Raw genomic sequence first — 23537 nt, 5'->3', positions numbered from 1 at the left:
TCTTATGCTGTCAAAAGTCATGTCTGCAGGGGGGTTAAATCACTTTGACGTGGTTTTTTTTTTTTTTTTTTATATATATGTAATGTATATTGTAAAATGTTACCGTAAATGTTTTTTCTCTCTTTATAGTGCATATAATATATGATCAAATGTCACAATCAACAATCTCACCTTCCCTGTGTCATTTTCAGGAAATAACTAAAGTAAGGAACAACATATAAAGTCTTGGACAGGTTTTCCCAAAAGACTATTCTTTTAAGTATATGGATATGTGAGGCAGAGATGGGTGGAGTGCTGGAGGTGAATGAAGAGAGGCCAGAAATTAGGCCAAAGCTGACAACAGAGATGCTGCTTGGAGGACGGTCTGGGAGGAGCCCGCCTGCTTAAAAAGAGAAAGAATTTGAGCAGAGAAAGTTGATGTTGTGTAGACACTAACTGTGCTTCTGCATTGATGGTCAAATATAGAGGTGTAGCGCAATCATCAAATAAGACTGGGTGAGTTTATTTTTTATACTACATCTACAATTACGTAAACTTTGAAGATTCTGAGTGACTGAAATTGAAAAATAAATGCAGTGTCACTTAAAGTTTTTTTTTTTTTAAATAAACTTTTATCAATAGATTTAAAGTCACTAATGATTTCTATTTTGTTTGATTTCTAATCTTCTATTAGAATGTACTGAAAAGCCACAAAATGAGCATCAAGGTATGTCATTTTCTTTTGCATGCTGATTCAATATTTTATTTATTTTATATATTATATTTTTACATTACATTTTATTTATTATATTTTATTACATTGTAATTAAAATGTTTACTAATATGTAATTTTTCTTGACAAGGTATTTGTAACTTGGGTGGTTCTTGTTACAAGTAAGTTTGATTAAAAAGGAAGCTATTGTTATAACCACTTAATACTCTCATTTGTATTCGAGCAAAAAATGTGCTAACATCAGTTGTCTGTCATTACTTGTAGGTACACTTATCTCACCTTCCACTCAAAGTAGGTCTGATTTTTTTTTTTTTAAAGACTTAAAGGGGTCATGACATGGATTTAATATTTATTTAATGATAAAATGATTATTTTCATTTCATATTTATACCCTCATTCTGACCCTGTCTAAAACAACCTGCTTTAAAGAAAGGGTCCTTTGAGGTTTGTCAGTAATCGGCCACTGTTATGATTGGCTAACGTCATTGCAACAACAAAAAAAAAAAAACAGTATCAACACCCCCTCACTATTGGATGTGAGTGTTTTGATAACATGATCAAAATAAAACAGTAATTTACAGACAAAGCATGTGAAATCATTTACTTACAGTTTGTGATGCAGCTGCAGTCAGGTCTACTGCTTCCTCTTTCAACAAATAGTTCTTTGTGAACTCTCCCTGATGCTGTGCCTCATTTACAAAACAACATGCTCACAACAAAAAGTCCCAACAATCCTTAGACACGATCCGCGATCCTTCTGATATCTGTACAAAGTCCGAGCGAGTTTAAACCGAATGTGTTGAAGCGAATGTTCTTTGACTCCATTTGTCCTATTGATGACTGACTCAAGCTCGTAGACTGTATCAGAAAGCAAACTGTATACTGTATCCAGTGTAGACAAGATAGCGGCAGTGATTGTAATATTTCTATTTGTCTATTTGCGATACGATGCAAGTGTCAGCTGCAAAGCGACTGAATTCTAGTGGGCCGGACCTATGATGAGAAGAAGACTTTTAGTTGATGTCTTGCACTGGAGGCAGTGTTTTTGCAAATGACAGCACCCGGCTGATGTAACCTTGCACCTTGGATCCAAACGAGCCGCTTTCTGAGGGTTAATACATAAATGCTTTGAATTGACGATAAGGACATTTTATGTTATAAAACTTGCAGATGTATTAGGCATACAAAGACCTCTTCTATGTCAAAAGATCAAAGGAAATTTGGTTTCTCATGTCATGACCTCTTTAAAATGACTCGCTGAAAGGCTCTAATGTGGTCACCCTTAAAGAAGTTCACTTCCAGAACAAAAATTAACAGATAATTTACTCACCCCCTTGTCTTCCAAGATGTTCATGTCTGTCTTTCTTCAGTCGTAAAAAATTGTTTTTTGAGGAAAACATTTCAGGATTTCTCTCCATATAATGGACTTCTATGGTGCCCACGAGTTTGAACTTCCAAAATGCAGTTTAAATGCAGCTTCAAAGGGCTCTAAACGATCCCAGCTGAGGAAGAAGGGTCTTATCTAGAAAAAAAGGGCATTTGATCTTCTTTGCACGTTCACTTTGTAAACACTGGGTCGGTACTCCTGCAGCGATGTAGGGCAATTTTGAAGTTGGAGGAGACAATGAGACCTACCCTAACTGTCTTGAAGCGAAATACAAAGAGTTCACGGAGAGCTAGACAAGATGAGTATATGAAGTTAAAAAGTATATAAATTGTAAAATTTTTTTTTTTTTTTTTTTTTTTTTTTTTTTTAAGAAAATACCGATCATTTCACTAGATAAGACCCTTCTTCCTTGGCTGGGATTGTTTAGAGCCCTTTGAAGCCACATTTAAACTGCATTTTGGAAGTTCAAACTCAACAGCACTATAGAAGTCCATTATATGGAGAGACATCCTGAAATGTTTTTTTTTTTTTCAAAAAACATAATTTCTTTACGACTGTAGAAAGAAAGACTAGAACATCTTGGATGACAAGGGGGTGAGTAAATTATCTGTAAATTTTTGTTCTGGAAGTGAACTTCTCCTTAAAAACATGTCATTTTATATATATATTTTTTTTTAGGTTGTGTAACTCAGTGGTTTAACCATGATAACCCCAATAGTGGAAATGGAGACAGTGAGCTCTTGGCTGACCTTCTCGCTCTTTATCCTGGACAAATATGTCCAAATCCAATCGGTATAGATGTAGAGTCTGTCTCTAACATACCATCATCTCAAACCTTTCAACAGTGAGTGTATCTAAATCATTACAATGGTTTCAGGGATTATTTGTAAGCCATTTAACAAAAATGTTCTTACATGATGATTTATATATAAAGGTCATTATGTTTTTCTGAAGATATGATCCAGCAATTGGGTTTGAGTGCATAAATTCATATCAAGTAGGAGGGTTATGTGACGATTATAAGGTGCGCTTCACCTGCCCGGAGGTATGGTGTTCAAGTAAGTGTCATTTACACACAAAAACAGACCCAGTGTGTTGCTAAATAACTGAGTATTAAACAGTATTCAATTTTCTAAAATACTTGTTCACCTTCCATTATGAAAAAGAACTGTAGGTATGCTTGCAAACAATGTCATGCAAAAATATATCAAAGCTCGGGAATCTGTCCAACAATATTTTGAATTTGACATTTCTATAAGAGAAATTAGTTGTGATGATCTTTTGTTGGTTTTGGATATTTGAATGATATTTACTAAGTTGATTTTTCTCTGTCAGCATGTAGGACACCCTGGTTTGACCAAGGTAATCCAAACAAAGTAGGAGACTCTGAGACTCTGTCATCAATCTTGTTGGCATACCCACTACAGGTCTGCCTTGAACCCATTGCCATTGAGGTTGCAACCATTAGTGGGATCCCTGTAATGCCGAATGGACTGTTTTCAATGTACGACAAACAATTTAATACGTTCCGTTTTAAACTTCCTTCAAATAAAATAAATCATTATATGGATACATTGTTAATCTAAAGATCCAAACATGTTTGCATTACTTCTATGCACAGAATATGTTGCAGATCACTTTCAGTTTAGCCCTTGCAACTCCAACCACTTTTCTGTATTGAAGGAAAGTACTGAAGTGTGGAGTTTAGGAGCAGAAGAGAATGCATGCCCATTGCCTGTTTACATATTTACATTCACAAAAATATAGATGTAACATTTAAAGTAGATAGCAGTTATAGTACTTATCTATGTGGCTGTGCTTTTTTTTTTTTAATCACTCACTCTTGCATATACAATTGCCTATTAATTTTCTTTGAATTGAAAGAACAGCTTAGTTAATCTGTCCAGGATCTTAAAAATGTTGCATAGAGCAGCATATTAAACTGGAGCTTAAAGAGCAGTCATGCAATAAAGTGTACTGTTTTTAAAGTTTCGCTATTAATCAGACAAATCTACATACAAAGCACTCACATTCCCAGCATATTAAAAGATGCTTTTTTTTGTAACTAATGTTAGTTGATGTGCTTTTTTTTCTGCAGATATGATCCAACACAGGGTTTTGTTTGTGAGAATCTACCACCAAATGCGTGGGGTGGAAAATGGTGGTGTGAGGACTACAAGGTCCGTTTCACATGTCCAAAGAGTTTTTGCAAACCAAGTATGTTTATATATTTATTTGATCTACTTTAATACTGTATGCGCTATATGATATTTTTTCATAACAATTTTCTCTATATCCATCAGAGTGTGTAACAAGGTGGTTTGATTATGACGACCCTGATACAAATCAAGGCGATTTCGAACTCTTTCATATTTTCGTTATTAATTACCCTGGAGAAACGTGTCATAACCCAATTGGAATAGAGGCTCAGACAGTCTCTGGCCAGCCAGCATATCAAACTGGAAATGGCAATCAACTGTAAGTCTATTAAGTTGTAACACTGAGTATGTCAAAAAAAAGTGCTTGCTTTTTTATTGATGTTCTTAAATTATTCTGTATTTTCTGGAGATATATTTCAGCATCTGGATTTGCTTGCACATACATAAAACCAGGATTTTGTCTTGATTATAAGGTGCGTTTCATCTGCCCAGACGATTGGTGCTCAGGTGAGTGACATTTACACACAAAAACAGACCTATAGTGTGTTCCCTAGTAAAAAAGTAAGATAAATTAAAATGCATTTATTTCAAACTCAGTATAGTTAAAATTTATATTTATTTTGTTATACATTACAAGTAAATGTTTTTAATCAGTAAGATTTTTAATGTTTTTTAAAGAAATCTCTTCTGCTCATCAAACCTGCATTTATTTGATCCAAAGTAGAGCAAAAACTATTTTTACCGTATAAAATAGTTGCTTTCTATTTGAATATATTTTAGAATGTAATTTATTCTATAGATGAATTTTTAGCATCATTACTTAAGTCACATGATCCTTGAGAAATCATTCTAATATTCTATTTTGTAGCTTAAAAACATTTATTATTATTATGATGTTGTAAACAGCTGAGTAGAATTAAAAATATTTTCAGGTTCAGAAGAGTAGCATTTATCTGAAATAGAAATATTTTGTAACATTATAAATGTCTTCATCACTTTTGATCAATTTAAAGCATCCTTGCTAAACAATATAAAATATTAATTTTTAATTGAAAAACAAAACAAAACAAATTATACTCAGTCTAAGATTTTGAATGGTATAGTATAAAGTTACAAAAGCTTTTTATTTTAGATAAATGCTGATCTTTGGATATTTCTATTCCTCAAAAAATCCTGAAATAAAATGTACTTGTTTTAAATATTGATAAAAAAAAAAAATAGGAATAATAATAATGTTTCTTGAACAGCAAATCAGCATATTAGAAGCTGAAAATAATGCTTTGAACACAGGAATAAAATACATTTTAAAATATGTTCAAATAGAGAGCAGTTATTTTAAACAGTAAAAATATTTCACAATATTACTGCTTTTGCTGTATTTTGGATCAAATAAATGCAGGCTTGTAAGCAGAAGCAGACTTTAAAATAAAAAAAACATTTAAAAACTTTTGACTGATAGTGTCAAATGAGACTTACTGACATATCAATTATAATTAAACTTTATTTAGAATACTATTTTTGCACAATGCACATTTCGTCACCTTAGCATTATAAGGTTCTATCTGACATTTTTGTCAAAATTGAGTTATTCACATATTCTTATTCTGTGACAACTTATTTACATTATTTGATGTTTCTTTTGTAAGCTGTGTACATTTTGGGCCTTTTTTTAGAAAACAAAAATGATTCTATCTACAGAAGTCTATGGAACGCAAAAAATTTGAAGCTCAATATCTCAGAAGTGCTCAGAATGCAGATAGAACCTTATAATTCTAGGGTGATGATTTCTCAATATTAGGCTTAAAATGTTTTAATATCATTATTGATGTGGATTGTATAATATCAGTTTTTAAATGCAAGATATTTAAAGTGTACGTGAAGTTCCACAGATATACTTAAGTATATCTTTAGTTAGACTTCTGCACAATTAAAGTGCATTAAGCACAAAATTAGTTTTTCCAATTTAGTAGACTTTTAAGTGTACTAAAATTACAATTGCAGGGTATTTTTATTTTTAAGTAGTGTATTTGTAGTATACTTGGTATTAAATGTATTTCAAATATATTTTAGTATATTTATTTATTATATACCAACTGATTTTTACTATATTTAGCAACTGATTTTATAATATCATTAGATTCCATTATGAAAAAGTTGTAAGAACTGTAGGTATGATTTGCAAAATAGCAAAGCTCTAAAATAAGTCAGATTTAAGACTAGGAATCGGTCTAAATTATTTCGAATTTTTCCTTTTTAAAACAAAATCAATGTAATGATCTTTTGTTGATTTTTGATAAGATCTGATATTTATTTCCTCTGTTAGAATGTAGGACACCCTGGTTTGACCAAGATAATCCAGATAAAGCAGGAGATTGGGAGACTCTGTCGTTAATCCTGTTGGCATACCCACTACAGGTCTGCATTCAGCCCATCGCCATTGAGGTCGCAACCATTGGTGGGATCGCTGTAATGCCGAATACACAATTTCCAATGTACGACAAACAATTTCATATGTTCAATTTAAACTTCCTTCAGTTTGTATTCCTTCATGTTTGCATTACATGTATGCAAATCATGCAAATCTGTTGCAGATCGTTTCCAGTTTAGCCCTTGCAACCACTTTCTGTACTTGAGTGAAAGTACTGAAATATGGAGTTTAGGAGCAGAAGAGAATGCATCTCCATTGGCCGTATAGACATTTTCATTCACAGAAATAATGTTAGCAGATAGTACTCTGTTTCTGCAGATATGATCCAACACAGGGCTTTGTTTGTGTGAATCCATTACTATCCATAACTGAGTGGTGGTTGTGGAAAAAATGGTGGTGTAAGGACTACAAGGTCCGTTTCACATGTCCAAGAAGTTTTTGCCAACCAAGTATGTGTATTCATTTCATCTACTTTTTACTGTTGGTATATGATATTTTTTTCTTTTTTTCGTTTTTTTTTGACATAACGGTTTTTTCTCTATGGTATTCATCAGAGTGTGTAACAAGGTGGTTTGATTATGACAACCCTTCAAAAGGAGGCGATTACGAACTCTTGACGGACCTCCACAATAATTACCCTGGAGAAATATGTCCAAATCCAATCGGAATAGAGGCTCAGACTGTCTCTGGCCAGCTAGCGTTTCAAACTGGAAATGGCATTACACTGTGAGTCTATTCAGTTCTAACACTATGTCAAAAAACTAAAAATATGTTTGCTTTTTTAATGATGTTCTTAAATTATTTTGTATTTTTTGAAGATCTGTTTCAGCATCTGGGTTTTCTTGCACACATGTAAAACCAGGATTTTGTCTTGATTACAAGGTGCGCTTTATCTGCCCAGATGAATGGTGTTCAAGTGAGTGACATTTACACAAAAACAGATTCAGCGTGATGCCAAATGACTAACCGTTTACAATATCATTAAATTGTAAAAAAATAGCTTGTTTACATTCCATTTTATAAAGGTATATGATAAATTAAATCTGTAAGTAACAGATTGAAATAAGACCAAGAGTGTTATGCATAACTGACTAGTTCACTTCCAGGACAAAAATTTGCAGATAATGTACTCACCCCTTTGTCCTCCAAGATGTTCATGTCTTTCTTCAGTTGTAAAGAAATTATGTATTTTGAGGAAAACATTTTAGGATTTGTCTCCATATAATGGACGTCTATGGTGCCCCTGAGATTGAACTTCCAAAATGCAGTTAAAAAGGGCTCTAAACGCCGAAGTAGAAGGGTTTTATCTAGTGAAACGATCGGTTATTTAAAAAAAAAAAAAAGTTTATATACTTTTTAACCTCAAACGCTCGTCTTGTCTAGTTCTGCGTGAACTGTGTATTCCGATTCATTACAGTTAGGGTATGTTAAACTCCCATCTCATTTTCTCCTCCTTTCTCTACCTTTTTTTTGTAAAGGGTGTTTGACCTTTGCAAGTTCCCTTTGTAAACACTGGGTCGGTACTTCTGCAACGAAGTAGAACGATTTTAAAGTTGGAGGAGAAAATGAGATGGGAGTTTTTCAACATACCCTAACTGTCTTGAACCGGAATACATAGAGTTCACGCAGAGCTAGACAAGAAAAGCATTTGAGGTTAGAAAGTTTATAAATTAAAAAAAAAAAACTAACTGATTGTTTCGCTGGATAAGACCCTTCTTCCTCGGCTGGGATCGTTTAGAGCCCTTTGAAGCTGCATTTAAACTGCATTTTAAAAAACTCGGGGGCACCATAGAAGTCCATTATTTGGAGAGAATGAAATGTTTTCCTCTGAAAACATAATTTCTTTACGACTGAAGAAACAAAGACATAAACATTGTGGAACTACTCCTTTAAATAGTGTAGAGATATTATTCATCTTACATTTTCTTAACCTAGAAGTTGGGTATTTCTACTACAATAAATATAGTGAACTTGATCTGACGTTTCGATCTTAAATGAGAAGACTTCACCCTGCTGATTTTTCTCTTTTAGAATGTAGGACACCCTGGTTGGACCAAGATGACCCCAATGAACCGGGAGACTATGAGACGCTGTTGTTACTCCTAATAAGATATCCACTACAGGTCTGTGCTCAGCCCATCGCCATTGAGGTCACAACCATTAGTGGGACCCCTGCACTGCCACCTGGAAACATTTTTGTAGTGTATGGTATCATATATTTACCATTTAAATGTTTCCAAATAAAATAGACTATGCTGTTATTTCTTAATGCGATGTCGAATAGACATGAGGAGCTTGATAACTGTTCTGGATCTTTAAGAACAGCTTTGCAAAATTTTGTGCACAAAAATGCTTATGAATGCCATTTATGTGTTATCTTCTGCAGATATGACCCGTTAAGAGGCTTTGCGTGTAGGAATGGGGCCTGTTTGGACTATAGGGTTCGCTTCACATGTCCATTGAGTTTCTGCAACTCAAGTATGTATCGTAATACTTATTTATTCAACTTTATTTGTGTTTGTTTGTATTCTAAAATTGTTGGGTCATTTTTTTTAATATTCTTTTTTTCTGTGCTGTATTCATCAGCATGTGTAACCAGGTGGTTTGATTCTGACAACCCTAATACAAATGGAAGTGATTCTGAGCTCTTGTCTGACCTTCTCAGTATGTACCCTGGCTACATTTGTCCAAATCCAATCGGAATAGAGGCTCAGACCGTCTCTGGCCAGCCAGCGTATCAAACTGGAGACGTCCTTTATACGTGAGTCTATCAAATCTATTACATTGCTTTAGAGGGCACATGCTTCTGATAGCATTTTGTAGAGAAACAAAAAATGAACTTTTTTTTGTGTGTCCTGTGAAGGTATAATCCAGCCATTGGGTTTGCTTGTGTAAATGCAGTCCAAACAGGAGGGGTTTGTGCTGATTATAAAGTGCGATTCTCATGCCCAGAGACATTTTGCTCAAGTGAGTGACATTTACACAACAAAAGGAAAGTGCAAAGATGGAAAGCCATTTTGGTCTAGAATTACAGTCCCCAATTCACAATTTGACAGTTTTCCCCTTGAATTCTGAATCGACTGTTTATTCAATGCATGGTTACTGTCGAAAGCACAGATATCTATATGTAGATGCCACATTTGACAAATTATTGCGTCCACCACATCCCCGAAGACATGCGATAACCTTTCACAGATGAGAATTGTTTTTAATCTGTTCACTGCTATCATTAAAAGCCGTAAGGTTCTATTGATGGTCAGTAATGTTTATTAGAGCACATTCAGAATTATCTAATATTAAAATCCCACTAGATAGTGCCTAGAAATGTGTTGATGTGATTTCCACTGATACAGGAAGTCAGCTTTTTAAAAGCATGACAAAGCTGCATTTGACAGCTTTTTGAGAGCCACAGATTTATTAAAATTTTTACATGAAACAGATAATTTTTTAGTAATATTGATGATGTGTAGTTGGAAAAACTACAACTTAAGTTAAAACTATCGTATTCATATTTCAGCCAAAAAATGTCAGTTTTGTTTTCTGGGGTATTTTACAGGGACAGGATAAATTCTTTCATCATTTACTCACCAAACGGTTTCTGGTCCCCATTGACTTCTGTGCTTTTTTTTTTTTATATACTATAGATGTCAATGGTATAGAAGCCCATTTTCGGGAATGAAAAAAATTTAAATGGTTATTGTGACTTTTATCTCGCAATTCTGACTTTTTTTCTGGCAATTGCAAATTTACATCTTACATCAGAATTGTAAGATTGTAATTTCGAGTTATAAAGTCAGAATTGCGAGATAAAAATCTGCGATTCTGACTTTTTTTTCTTGTAAATGCAAGTTTGTGTCTCACAATTCTAATTTAACAACTCGCAATTGCGTGTTATAAAGTCCAGTTCTGAATGTTCTCAGAAAAATGTTCTCAGAATTACGAGTTTATCTCTCACAGTTCTGTTTTAACTTCAGATTTAACATTCTGAGAAAAAGCCACAATTGCAATATATACTTGCTTTTCTGAGAAAAAAGTCCAAATTGTGAGTTTATACATTGCAATTCTGAGTTTTTTTTTTTTGCTATTTTGATAAAAGTCAGAACTGTGAGTTTGTATCATGCAGTTCTAACATCTTAACTCACAATTGCAAGTTTATATTTCACAATTGTGATAAATTTAGCAATTCTGAGAAAAAAAGGCAGAATTGCGGGAGGTAAACTCGATTGCGAGAATTTTTATTTTTTTTATTTTGAGATAAAAAGCAATTACCTTTTCTTTATGCAGTGGCGGAAACATACAATGGAGATGAAAACTGTTTGGTTACGCACGCTTTTAAAAAATCATCTTCTGTATTAACTGAAGAAATAAATTCATGCATGTTTGAAACAATATAAAGCTGAGTAATTAATGACAGATTTTTGCGTAGCGGCCTACAGTATAATTAAATAAATAGTAACATTTTTTAGTAAGGTTGGGTGCCTATTGCTAAGCATCTATACATTTTAATATTTTTCACACTCTACACTGGACTCCAAACAGGGTTTGCATGACCCCAGGTAAAAACCAAGCATCTAAATTTACAAGTGTGAAACATTTCTCTACCTGGGGTTAAAATTGCAGTTTTAAAAGCCCTATTCAGATATTCGTAATATTTGATGTTATATGACGTTTGCTTAACTGCCAATGCCTTGCATCAGGTTGTAGGACATCTTGGTTTGACAGAGATGACCCTGATAATCCAGGAGATCGTGAGATCCTGACAGATATTGAGATAACAGTCCCACCAAAGGTCTGCACTATGCCCATTGCTTTTGAGGTCACAACCATTAGTGGGAGCCCTGCACTACAGACTGGACACCTTTTTAATGTGTATGACTATGAATATTATAAACAAATAAAATAATTCCATATGTCATTTTGTAATGATTAACAGCCATTTGCTCTCTTTCTGCAGATTTGATCCACTACTGGGCTTTGAATGCGTGAATCAGCCGGATGGAGGGGACTGTCAGGACTACAAGGTCCGCTACACATGTCCAAAAAGCTTCTGCAAATAGCTCGTCCCTTAGCTAAAGCCTGACAAAATGAGGTTGCAAATAGGAAAGAGAAATATTAACCCTGTTGTAAAACATTTTTATGTTAAAGATAGTCATGTTAGATTAAATGAGGGGTGGAAAAATACATTAAACATTTGCATTATCCTTCCCGGTCTCAGCTTTTGTTGTTGTGAGTCAAGTTGTGCGGTAAAAAACTTTGTAAGAATGTTCTGTGATCTATATCAGCAAACTTGTGCGCATTTTTTACTTGTTAATTTAGAATGGCTAACATTTAAATATATATTGTCAACCATGCTGCTATTTTCTCATAAATTATAGCATTATAAGCATCAAAGTTATTAGCTAGTAACATCTACCAACAAAAAAAAAAAAAGACTTTAATTTAATGTTGCCGTTGCGCTTCGGGCGTCCCATGTTCAGGTCCCGGCCCGCGGACCTTTCCTGATCTTGTCCCCCTCTCTCTTCCACTTCATTTCCTGTCTCACTACTGTCCTATTAATAAAAGGTAATTTTTTTTTGAACGAATTTAATAACATATTGTGACTAGGCAAAGAGAAAATTAGTTCTAGAAGTGACAGAACAAAGTTTATAGAAAGATATGAAAAAAATAAACTATTTTTTACAGTGACAGCATACTATGCAGTTACCACATTATCAAGAGAATATAGCACAGCATACAGTGATAATAATTAGTGGAGACAATGTTTTTTCATGCACCTGTCAAGTTTGAGATTTTAGGATTTTTGGTTTTTCATCGAGTATTTTTTTTTTAGACTAGTTGAAAGAAAACATCCAAAAGACATTGTTAAAGGAGTCATTTGATGTTGCTGAAACGAGCATTTTTTTTTTGTGTATTTGGTGTAATGCAATGTGTTTATGCAGTTTGAGGTTCAAAAAATATATTATTTTTCACATACTGTACATTATTGTTGCTCCTCTATGCCCCGCCTTTCTGAAACACTTAGATTTTTACAAAACTCATCGTTGACGGAAACCGAGGTGTTCTCTGATTTGTCAGCTATCCGGTGCTTTGTGATTGGGTGAATACCTCAAGCGTGTGATGAAAATATTATGCCTTTAACCATGCTGTTTCTTGGTGCGACGAGACAGAAACATTAAAACCCGTTATAAACAAGGCATTTGTTGCATCCAGTGGGGACATAACTACTGATTATAATAACTCTCTACTGTCTTTTTACGCATTGCGTTGTTGCGCCGCGCTGCGTAATCATAACATCATGTCTGCATTTGCGATCATAGAATGAGAAACAACAAGCACTACTCTACACTGCTCAAAACTCTCGTTTGAGTAGTCAGTAGCAAACTCTTTAAATATGAAAACGTACTTACAGGCTGTCAGTCAGAAGCGGATTTGCCCCACTTTATAGCCTTAACCTTTTGTGTACAGTTGGCATTGTAAGCTACTGTACTCTCCCAGGTTCAGGAAACAGTCCTCAGTAAAATGGGCATCACCCACTCAAATATTTGCATTGTACTGTTCCGTGACAGTGTTGTAAATATGTGTGTTTGAACAAACCCTTTTAGGTAGGTGTGGCTGAGTCTTAAATTCTATAATAAATATCTCTTTGGATTTGAGACTTTAAGCTTTGCAACTTTACAGATCTTATATGCACAAATAGCTTGTAACACTCCAAAGACAAAGGAAAACAAGAAACCGCATCATATGACCCCTTTAAGTGTTTATTTTACCGCACTTTATCTATTTGTGTCAATAGGTTTCAATTACAATACAGTTAAGCCCGAAATTATTCATACCCCTGGCAAATTCTCCCAGAAGATAATAAGACGATGTACAATAGGCCTCATTGTACATTTAAACAAAAAACAAAAAGTCCTTGCCATCACCCTGATCTTTAGCTCCCTCCACAGATTTTCAATTGGATTTAAGTCAGGACTCTGGCTGGGTCACTGCAAAACGTTAATGTTTTTGTCTGCTAACCATTTCTTCACCACTTTTGCTGTATGTTTTGGGTCGTTGTCATGCTGAAATGTCTACTGGTGCTCAAGGCCAAGTTTCTCTGCAAACTGCCTAATGTTGTTGTTGAGAGTTTTGATGTATTGCTCCTTTTTCATGGTGCCGTTTACTATGATTGGGTCCACTGGCTGAAAAACACCCCCAAAACATTAGGTTCCCACCACCATGTTTGACAGCGGGGATGGTGCTCTTAGGGTTGAAGGTTTCTCCTTTTTTACGCCAAATGAAGGCTACATCATTGTGGCCAAACAATTCAATTTGAAGTCTTCTTCTTTGTCCAGATGAGCATTTGCAAAAGCCAAGTGGGCCTTTGTGTGCCTTGCCTGGAGAAGTGGTGTCCTCCTTGGTCTGCGTCTGTGGAACCCAGCGGTATGCAGTGTCCGCTGGACTGTCTGCCTTGAGATGTTGCCACCAGCAGAGCCCAGATTCATCAGGATGGTCTTGGTAGCGATCCTTGGGTTCTTTTTTACCTCTATCCTTCTGGCCAGCACAGGGGTCACTTTTGGCTTCCGACCACATACTCTGAGATTTTTCACAGTGTGGAACATCTTGTATTTTTTTATTAATACTTTGCACTGTATAGCCACTGGAACTTCAGTACATTTGGATATGGTCTTATAGCCCTTTCCTGACTTGTGAGCAACCACAATGTGCAGCCGCAGGTCCTCAGTAAGCTCCTTTGTCTTAGCCATGACTGTCCTCAAACCAACAGCAGAGAGCTTCTGTTTTTCACCTGTTGAGTGGATTAAAACAGCTGTTCCCAATGAATCAGGGTAATAAGGATGCTTTAGAACAGCTTGGACTATTGGGAATGGAACTGAACTTTGGATTTTCAGTTTGCAAAGGGTATGAATCATTTTGGACATGCCACTTTTTGTTCAAATGTAAATAAAAGCTGAGAAATAAGCCTGTGTCATTTCCAGTCAAAAAAACAACTTGCTGGTTGAATAAAAGTAACTTTAAGTCAGAATTTGCCAGGGGTACGAATAATTTCGGGCTTGACTGTACATATTTGTGAAGGCCGTTTTTTTTCTGCTAGACTGAGCCATAAATCTCCACTTCAGTAGCACTTATTGACACACATTTCATTAAACAATGGCTCATTTGCATATTTAAACCTTTAAACATTTTAGAAATAATGTTTGCAATTATCAATGTAATCAATCAACTATGTAGGCGTGGGTATTTTTTTTTTTAACCATATTCACCTGCAGTGTCTATAATAAAAAATAATAATAGTAAATAATAAAAATGTCTAAATTTATAAGTGAATTTGACTTCATATAGTGTTCTTGCATACACACACTTGGGAATTTTTTCCAACTCTTCTGTTCTTCACCCTCCTATTCTCGCCGATAGGTAAAGGCAACAGATGATGCTGAACAGCCCCATCGTATCGTTTTTTTTAAATTGTGATGCGCTTATAGAAAGAACCAGAACAGTTGGACGTCATTTCCGGTGGAATATTCCAGCGAATACTGCTATGCCTTTAAAAGAGACGCGCTGAATAAACGGTGAAAAGGGTCGTCTGTGTCAGATAGGTGCAGTCTGTAATAGCCTATATCATCTTTGTTTATTTAAAGTCATAACTGTGGGAACCGAATTATCGTCGACGTTGACCAGCGTTATTTGTCTGCGTTAATTTTGTGTCGCATCCTTCTGTGCTCGACCTTGAAGGTAAGTTTTAAAACAAGATATGTGACTACAGGATGGACTTTATATTCTTGTTCATATACGCAACGTAACACTGTTGTTCTATTTAAAGGCTCCTGATCAGTACTCTTAATTTAACGACTTAATAGTAAAATACTTGATATTTAATAAGAACTGTACATTCATTCAGTGTTTCCATTATAAAGCGCACAAACATTCATACGCGGTTTTTTAAATGCTGTACAATAGCTGAGAGCAGAAACCACGACCTGCAACTTGAAATACACGACAGTATCATCAGGCTGACTGATGTTGAGCGTACAGTTGTTTATACTGTAAAAACTAATGAAACCGATTTTGCGCAGGCATTACGCATACGCTGTCTTTTCAGCTCCAGAAGAATTGCGGAATGATTGGTTACAGTTAATATAATGCCAGTTTTACCATACATACGGGTTACTTAACCTTAATAATAACGCATTAATTAGTGTAAACTGGTAAGTGTAGTTATAACAACTTGTCAGAAAACCGGTTTGTCCTCTTAAGTGCGACAGAGAGAGCCTTCTCTGTAAAATTTATAGCCTTATGTAATGTGCGTGTGGTCCTGAGGCAGGAGTCAACGTGAATGGATCACATTCCGTCTTCAGAGGTCACTGTAGTGTAATAGGAAGTGTTTTTGTCTTTAATTTATTTGATAACCTGTTGCTGACGAAACAGATCTATATAATAACCTTTATTAAAAATAAAGGAAAAATAGGGCTCTGTGTTTGATTTAATCCTGTTAAAGGTGATTGTGATGAACGTCCTAAAATGTGATTATATTGTAATTGCTAGAAGGTCCAGTTTCAACTTTAAGGCAGGATGCCACAGGTTAATAAAGTAAAATTTTAACTAATAGATATCACCACATTTACATTCCTAGCTGGTTAATCATTACATTAAAAAAAATCTATGTGTCTAAAAATCTATCTAAAATTTCATTTTGCTGAGATATTAAAGATTTTTTTTTTTTACCAAAAGGACTTTGGATATCCCCTTTAATCAGAAATAAATCAGAAAATACTAGTATCAACAGCCAGAAGAAAAAATATTATTTTTTCTGATTAAAATGATACATAATGATAATGATATAATAACATACTTTTGCGGAAAAAAACTATATAAAAAGAAATAAACCTAAACCTGGAAAGCTAGGTATGTAAGTGTAACTGACTTGGATATTTCTGGCTCAGTGCATCAGAAAAAAATAAAGAAATTCAGAAAATATAAAATATATAAAAAAATTAAAATATAGCCCACTTTTAACTTTGAAGTCAAATTAAAAAAGGAAAAATCATATTTTATTCTAGTCATTATTTTAACCAATCCAGTGATTTATTAATTCCCTGACATTTTTTTATTGCATACTAATCACATTTGGCATCGTTGAGATAACCCCACTGATGTGCATGCTGTCTCAGGGTACCTCATGCAAAGACACCTAAAAACTTTGGTGTTTTGGGACCCTTCAGTACTCAACACATTTCTGCAATTTTTTTGGTGATAGTGATAGTTGTTCATAAGTCCCTTGTTTGTCCTGAACAGTTTAACTGCTTGCTGTTCTTCAGAAAAATCCTTCAGGTCACATAATTCTTTAGTTTTTAGCATTCTTGTGTATTTGAACCCTTTCCAACAATGACTGTATGATTTTGAGATCCATCTTTTCACACCGAGGACAGGTGAGGGACTCATGTGCAACTATTGCTAACTATTTGAAGATTAGGGTACATTTAACTTATTTTGTATTCTGGAATCATGTAAGTATCTTCTGAAGGGTAGTACTAAATGAAAAAATATGATATTTAGGCAAAATAAGAAAAGTTGTTACCCTGTCCAAAAGTTTACCCTTTTAAGAAAAAGTCTCTTAATGCTTAAAAAATGTGGATCATTCAGGTAACAACACAGTATTAGAAATCAAGTGTATGTAAACTTTTGAATGGGGTAATTTTTATAAATTCAACTGTTATTTTCTCGTGTGGACTATATGTAAACATATTTTAAATGAAATATCATTTACATCAGTACTGAATAAAAAATAACATGCATTTTGTATGATCCCTTCTATTTTGGTAAAATAATTAACATTTTGCAGGTTCTTCAACTGTATATTGTATTTGAAATCCACTGTTGCACATTAAGTGTAGTAGAATAAAAACACTTGAATGTGTATTTAGGATGTTTTCATCTAGTCTAAAAGAAAAATGAAAGCAAAATAGCCCAATCCTTTTCAAAAACAAAAGGCAAGTGTTTTGGGTTATTAGGACTAAGCAGTACAATTTGGCACTAAAACAAAAAAAGTGGTGCATGATATTATGTTGTATTTTACATTTGCTTTATCTGACTTTCTTATTTGATTTAGTTTCAGTGCTGTTTGACGTGGAGAAATCTGTTGACCATCATGATCCTCCTGACTCCCACGTCTGGTACGTAGTTTAATACTACATTTAAATCAGTGGCACATGCCATTTCTGCTTCCCACAGCAAAGAAAATGGTTTGTTATGTTAAGGATCGTTTCAATGATGAGTGGTACTAACTGTGTTCTTGCAGTCAGTAATCATTGGCAGGCTTTGGGATGGTTGGCACAAGATTGAAACTATGTGAAGTTGTAGAAAAAATAAACAAGTGTGGTGTTCCTCATATGTGGAGGACAAACCTACAGTTTAATAGGCTCGATTGCACTATTTTGACTATATATCCATCCCCAAATAAACAACAAAGAGGTTAATGAAATGCATTTAACTGGAAAATATAGGCCATGATTTTTAGGACTATAGTGGTGTTTGTCCCATAGTTGCTTAGATTAGCTGCCAAATGAGTTCTTGGTTTTAACTGTTACCTGGTTACACCGAGGTTCAGTTACACAACTTGAGTTTTGCCTTTCCTATGTATAGTGTTATGCAGTGTTCTAGAAACAGATAAATGTTAATCCTGTCAATCCGGGCTCTGTCACATGGTTGGACATGCACAAAGGCAACTAGGGGTCTTTAGGCAAAATATAGTTGCAATGCTCTTTGATATTCCTGTTGATAAGATTACACTCCCACAACAAACAGGACATCCTTCTCTTTCATAACCTCATCCTTTATTATACTTTGGACTAAGTTCTAGTTCTTTCTCTAGGTAATATGTCATTTGAGGTTTGCTATTATCTATCTAGTGTTATCTGTAAACTGGAAGCTGTATATATTCTTTTTATAATTGTTAAACCATTTGACAGTGGCACAAACAAACACAAAACATAACCAGTAATTTTGAATTTTTAGTTTACTGCAGCACTGTCATGCAACATTCCATTAGTCAGTTCTGTTAGTCCAGTACTGGTTTATTTTCTGTGAGGCATTTTATTTAGTAAAACTTTTATCATTATTTTTTACACAAAATAGGCCATCCTGACTTGTGTGAATGAAAGGTTACTTCAGACACTATTTGGTTGAACTATGATAGGTCTATACACTACTGTTTAAAAGCTTTTTTTATGCGCACCAAGGCTGCATTTATTTGATCAAAATACAGTAAACAGTAATATTGTGAAATATTATTTCAATTTAAAATTACTTATGTTACTTACTGTCACTTGATCAATTTAACGCATCCCTGCTGGATAAAAGTATTAATTTATTTAAAAAAATGAATTCTATCGACCCCAGGCATTCGAATGGTAGTGTGCTTTTACTGCCAATATAATCCATGTTAGGCTACTTGCTATAAGCAGCTTTATTAATTTCAGATTGCTATTCTCAACAAATATCACACATGCTTTAAAAGGATAGTTCAAAAATGAACGTTCTGTCATTAATTACTCACTCGCATGTCTTTCCAAACCTCTAAGACCTTCGTTCATGTTCTAAACACAAGTTAAGATATTTTTTATGAAATCTGACTTCTGAATAAAGTCGTTATTTTTTTTTTCTTTGCGCACAAAAGTATTCTCGTAGCTTGATAACATTGAACCACTGATGTCACATCGACTATTTTAACAATGTCCTTACACATTTCTGAGCCTTGAACATGGTAGTACTGTTGCTGACTATGCAGGGTCAAAAAGCTCTCAGATTTTATTAAAATTATCATCATTTGTGTTCCAAAGATGAACGAAGATCATACTGGTTGAAAATGACATGCGGGTGAGTAATTAATGACAGAAATGTATTTTTTTGGGTGAACTATGCCTTTAATAAACCTTACAGACTTCATAGAAAACATTTGAAATGAGAGGTCTAATTGCCTCAAAGAACATTAAGCTCTATGGTGAATTGTATGTTGGCATGTGCTGTATGTCTCATTGACTGTTTTCTTTCAGATGAAGAGTCGCTTGAAATCAACTGGCTTTGGAATCACATCAAGTTCAGGTTACAAACACAATAGTAGGAACCCTTTCTTTAAAGGTGGAGTGTGCAATGTTAGAATACTCCCAGTTTATTATTCAGAGACAGTTACAAGTAAACGATTCACTGGTTGAGCCCCTCTAAAAATGTAAACATTCTGGTTTTATGGCACTATCAAAATATCTCTGTATTTTGACATAGCAACATTGGCTCAATGAATGGTGTGGGTTTGGGGCAGAGCTGTTTTGCTGACCAGTGGCAAAAAGGAGTGTTCAATTGCTAATGACACAAATTACACACTTCACCTTTAAACCTTTTTGATGTTTTTTTTTGTATTATTGAGCTTAAAAGATTTACACTGAATGACACATGTGCATGTGTTCTTGCATGTTGTCTCATCTAGAAAAGCAGCACATGCCAAAGAATGAAAGTTGACCTGCAAAGAAATTTGCAGTGATTGTTGTGCATAGACATTTGAGTGTTTTTTGTCATAATACATTATATGGACAAAAATATTGGGGCTGAATTATTGAATTCATGTGTTTCGCCACAAGTGTATAAAATCAAGCATTTAGCAATGCAGTCTGCATTTAAAAACTCAGAGCTCAGTGAATTCAAGTGTGGTGCTGTGATAGGATGCCACTTCTGCAATAAGTCAGTTCATGAAATTTCATAATAGTGAGCAAAAGTCGCCAAACAAGTTGCTGAATACATGACTAATAAGATCCGAACTTTCACTGGAATTACTGTCATCATGAGAACTGGATGAAATGGGTTTCCATGAATGAACAATGCATGCAGGCCTCACATTACGAAGTACAATGCCAAGTGTCAAATGGAGTGGTGTAAAGCACACCACTACTGGACTCTGGAGCAGTGCAAACCTGTTATATGGAGTGACCAATCCTGCTTTGTTTGGCAGTCTAATGGGCGAGTTTGGATTTGGAGGATGCCAGGAGAATGCTAGTCTCAGCCTTAGACATCACACCCATGGACCGCTGGATGAACGTCTGATGAAAATGGCAAACAAAAGTGGAAACACTTCAGGAGTTTCTAAGTTGTAATCAGATTGGTTGAATTATACAGGATTTCCGGGAGATCTGATTTGTTTGTCGAACGAAATGGCGGATTAAATGTTATGATCAGATATGGTCAGATCTTCTGTCAATCAAGCTCCCTGTGAAGGAAAAATCAGACTTCAGGTCCCACAAATTCTTTTTCAGCATTTTTGTGTATTTGAGCCCTTTCCAACAATGACTATATGATTTTTTTGGAAAGCCTTTCCATAAAACTGGGTGCCATTATAGCTGCAAAAGGGGGACCAACTCTGTATTAATATCTGTGTATTTGGATGTATGTATGTACTGTATGTATTTATGTCAGGCGTCCCAATACTTTTGTCCATATAGAATGTAGAAAATTATAGATTCTCTACTAACATCCCAATAAAGATATTTCAAATATGCATTGCATAATAAATGAAATGTGACACACAAATATGTGGATTTCTCTAGAAAAACACACATTCAACTACTTGGTCATTTAGATTTTATGCCCACTGATTTGCTCCAGCACAAAGACCTCTTTGTGTGACTTCATTAAAAATCACTGCAGTGTTCCAGTGGCAAAACAGTCTTGGTCACACATAAGGAAAAGCACTCAAATTTTTTGAAGTCTTTCTTGCTTATTTACCTGTTTTAAGAACATTTACTATTAGTATTCTTTTCATTTTGTGTAGCACAGTGTGAATCTGAATGTACACTTTACATTCAGTTAGCTATCGTCTGTATAGTATAGCATTCTCAATAGCTCTTCTAAGTGAAATTGCTGTAAAGATGCTTGGATACAGTAACAACTATCCATTTAAATGGTTGATTATTGAAAGATAGGGAATAAGAATGCTGCTTCAGGATATGAATCTGCAGTGCACTGCATGATTGCCGGTTGTTGTGGGCGTGCATAAGCAAAACTTCTTGTAAAAAGACAGACATCTCATTGTAAAAATGGTGATGTCAGCCATGTTTAATACCATCAAATGTTTGTCAAAGCAGCACCAAATTCTCTTAGTGCAAGGTATTGATGCTTTAACCATCACTAGGGGTTTCTTGCGTGTCTTATAGCCATGATGTACATAAGCAAAAGCTAATTTCCAGCAAGTTTGCTGCATCTGGTTGGGAAATTGCTTATAATATTGGACTTGAACAACAAATGTCTGCAGTGTGAACATAACATTTTTCTAGAGCTGTAGTTTGTCAGATTAGAGGGCTGATGGCTTTAGATCAGTGTAATGTTTGAATTGTAAATGAGTCATAACTTCAGGAATGTTTTCTCCTAAAACATTGTAATTTCTTTTGAAAATGTGTAATTTGATGTGGTAATAGTGCCTTGTGGTTTTAGTGTACAGAGGGATGAGCAGACATTTGTAATCACATTGTTTTGATCATATCTAATAAGTGAGCGAGAGTTTCATTCTGTTGGTAAGTATACATCTTTTTACCTCAGCATGTCTTCTTTGAATATTTAATTACCCTTTGAATATCATAATAACTGTAGTTCAAATTCTGTTTCGTTTAGTGCTTGTCTTTTTTCATTTTTTTTTTAAATTGCTACAATGATAGTTTTTTTTTTTTTTTTCAAAATTACACTTACAATTATTTTATTTAACAACTTAATGGAGGAGTTAACTTTCAGGGTTTTTAATGGTGAGGGCATAGCATCCATAAAGAATATCTCAGCTTATACATCTTGAAATTGTTTTACATATGTTATTGCACATACAGTTGAAGTCAAAAGTTTACACACACCTTGCAGAATGTGCAAAATGTTAATTATTTTACCAAAATAAGAGGGATCATACAAAATGCATGTTAATTTTTATATAATACTGACCTGAATAAGATATTTCAAATGAAAGACGTTTACATATAGTCCACAAGACAATTCAAAGTCATTTTGATAAGTATTATTTTCTCTGGTGGACTGTATGTAAACGTCTTTAATGTGAAATATCTTTTTCAGGTCAGTGCTAAATAAAAATTCACATGCATTTTGTATGATCCCACTTATTTTGGTAAAATAATCAACATTTTGCAGATTCTGCAAGGTGTATGTAAACTTTTGACTTCAACTGTATCATTTATTGCAATGTATAGTTTTATTATTAAGGCATCAGAGTCATGCATGTTAAAGACAATTATAGATTATAATTTATAGTTTTTTTTAACAAACTTTCTGCAATACGCGAGAGAGTCATTGGTGGTCATTTATTTAATATGTTAATATTACTTTATTAATAGGTTTTTAGAGAGATTTAGTGAATAATGACAAAATCACATGTACTATGCACTTTAGAGTTAATTAACAGATATTTTTCAACTAGTGGAATCACACTCAATATGTTTTTACGTAACTCTCCAAACCAAATGGTGCTGATGTGTAATTGCTTGTGTTTCTTTTTGGTAGCCTTTTTCCAGGACGCTAAAAAATTGCTCCTAAACGAACAAGCTAACTGGGTGCATCTAAAGGAGTTTGCCCGTAAAAATGCTGCCAACGCTCTTTCTGTTGCCAACATGCTCATGGGCATGGCCTCAATCCTCTGCAGTCTCAATGGGTATGCAATCATGCTTTTGATTTGATTTTCAGGGAAGTCCAAATGTATACAAAAAAATAAATTCATAAAGTGAATGTTGTGTTACAGTAGAAATTTCAGCCAACAGCTGAAAAAAGTTTGAGCTTAAAAGTTTCTCATTGTTTTGTACTTTCTTTATGTCCCTGCCACTG

At 34.5% G+C, this 23537-nt stretch overlaps 2 protein-coding genes across 6 annotated transcripts in view; both read left to right on the top strand.

The window, feature by feature from the left end:
• Nucleotides 1-150: 150 nt before the first annotated feature.
• On the top strand, nt 151-14717 carry LOC141291052 (uncharacterized). Of its 3 annotated transcripts, XM_073823220.1 has the most exons (20): nt 151-495; nt 674-706; nt 843-873; nt 977-1003; nt 2778-2943; nt 3054-3157; nt 3435-3603; nt 4198-4577; nt 4668-4765; nt 6582-6750; nt 7005-7135; nt 7241-7412; nt 7505-7602; nt 8718-8889; nt 9073-9164; nt 9273-9447; nt 9550-9653; nt 11384-11555; nt 11641-11707; nt 14021-14714. In XM_073823220.1, exons 10-20 carry the CDS (start codon nt 6728-6730, stop codon nt 14138-14140), a joined length of 1326 nt encoding a protein of 441 aa, XP_073679321.1. In that variant the 5' UTR covers nt 151-495; nt 674-706; nt 843-873; nt 977-1003; nt 2778-2943; nt 3054-3157; nt 3435-3603; nt 4198-4577; nt 4668-4765; nt 6582-6727; the 3' UTR covers nt 14141-14714. The 3 variants fall into 3 exon arrangements, with proteins under 3 accessions (XP_073679321.1, XP_073679320.1, XP_073679322.1); XM_073823219.1 differs by having other exon boundaries at nt 7005-7412; nt 14021-14717; XM_073823221.1 differs by having other exon boundaries at nt 6850-7412; nt 14021-14715.
• Nucleotides 14718-15190: 473 nt separating this feature from the next.
• tmem269 (transmembrane protein 269) overlaps nt 15191-23537 on the top strand; it is a 30868-nt gene continuing 22521 nt past the window's right edge. Inside the window, exons 1-4 of one of the 3 annotated variants that reach the window (XM_073823810.1) lie at nt 15191-15416; nt 17791-17854; nt 19733-19781; nt 23220-23367. In XM_073823810.1, the coding sequence (XP_073679911.1) occupies nt 19733-19781; nt 23220-23367 (197 nt within the window). In that variant the 5' untranslated portion in view covers nt 15191-15416; nt 17791-17854. Of the gene's footprint in view, nt 15417-17790; nt 17855-19732; nt 19782-21458; nt 23368-23537 lie in introns of those variants that run through there. The other 2 variants (XM_073823811.1, XM_073823809.1) reach the window with 2 other exon arrangements.

This window comes from Garra rufa, chromosome 18, assembly GCF_049309525.1.
Source record: "Garra rufa chromosome 18, GarRuf1.0, whole genome shotgun sequence".
Classification (NCBI taxonomy): domain Eukaryota; kingdom Metazoa; phylum Chordata; class Actinopteri; order Cypriniformes; family Cyprinidae; genus Garra; species Garra rufa.
The sequence above is the reverse complement of the archived record's forward strand: the minus strand, read 5'-3'. Positions and strand labels throughout refer to the sequence as shown.

Excerpts from the sequence above, each read along its gene's own strand:
- LOC141291052 (XM_073823219.1), top strand. The coding sequence starts at position 6,728 with ATGCCGAATACACAATTTCCAAT. Across the intron at positions 7,413-7,504 it reads ACTGGAAATGGCATTACACT|ATCTGTTTCAGCATCTGGGT; the intron begins GTGAGTCTATTC and ends TATTTTTTGAAG. Across the intron at positions 9,448-9,549 it reads ACTGGAGACGTCCTTTATAC|GTATAATCCAGCCATTGGGT; the intron begins GTGAGTCTATCA and ends TGTCCTGTGAAG.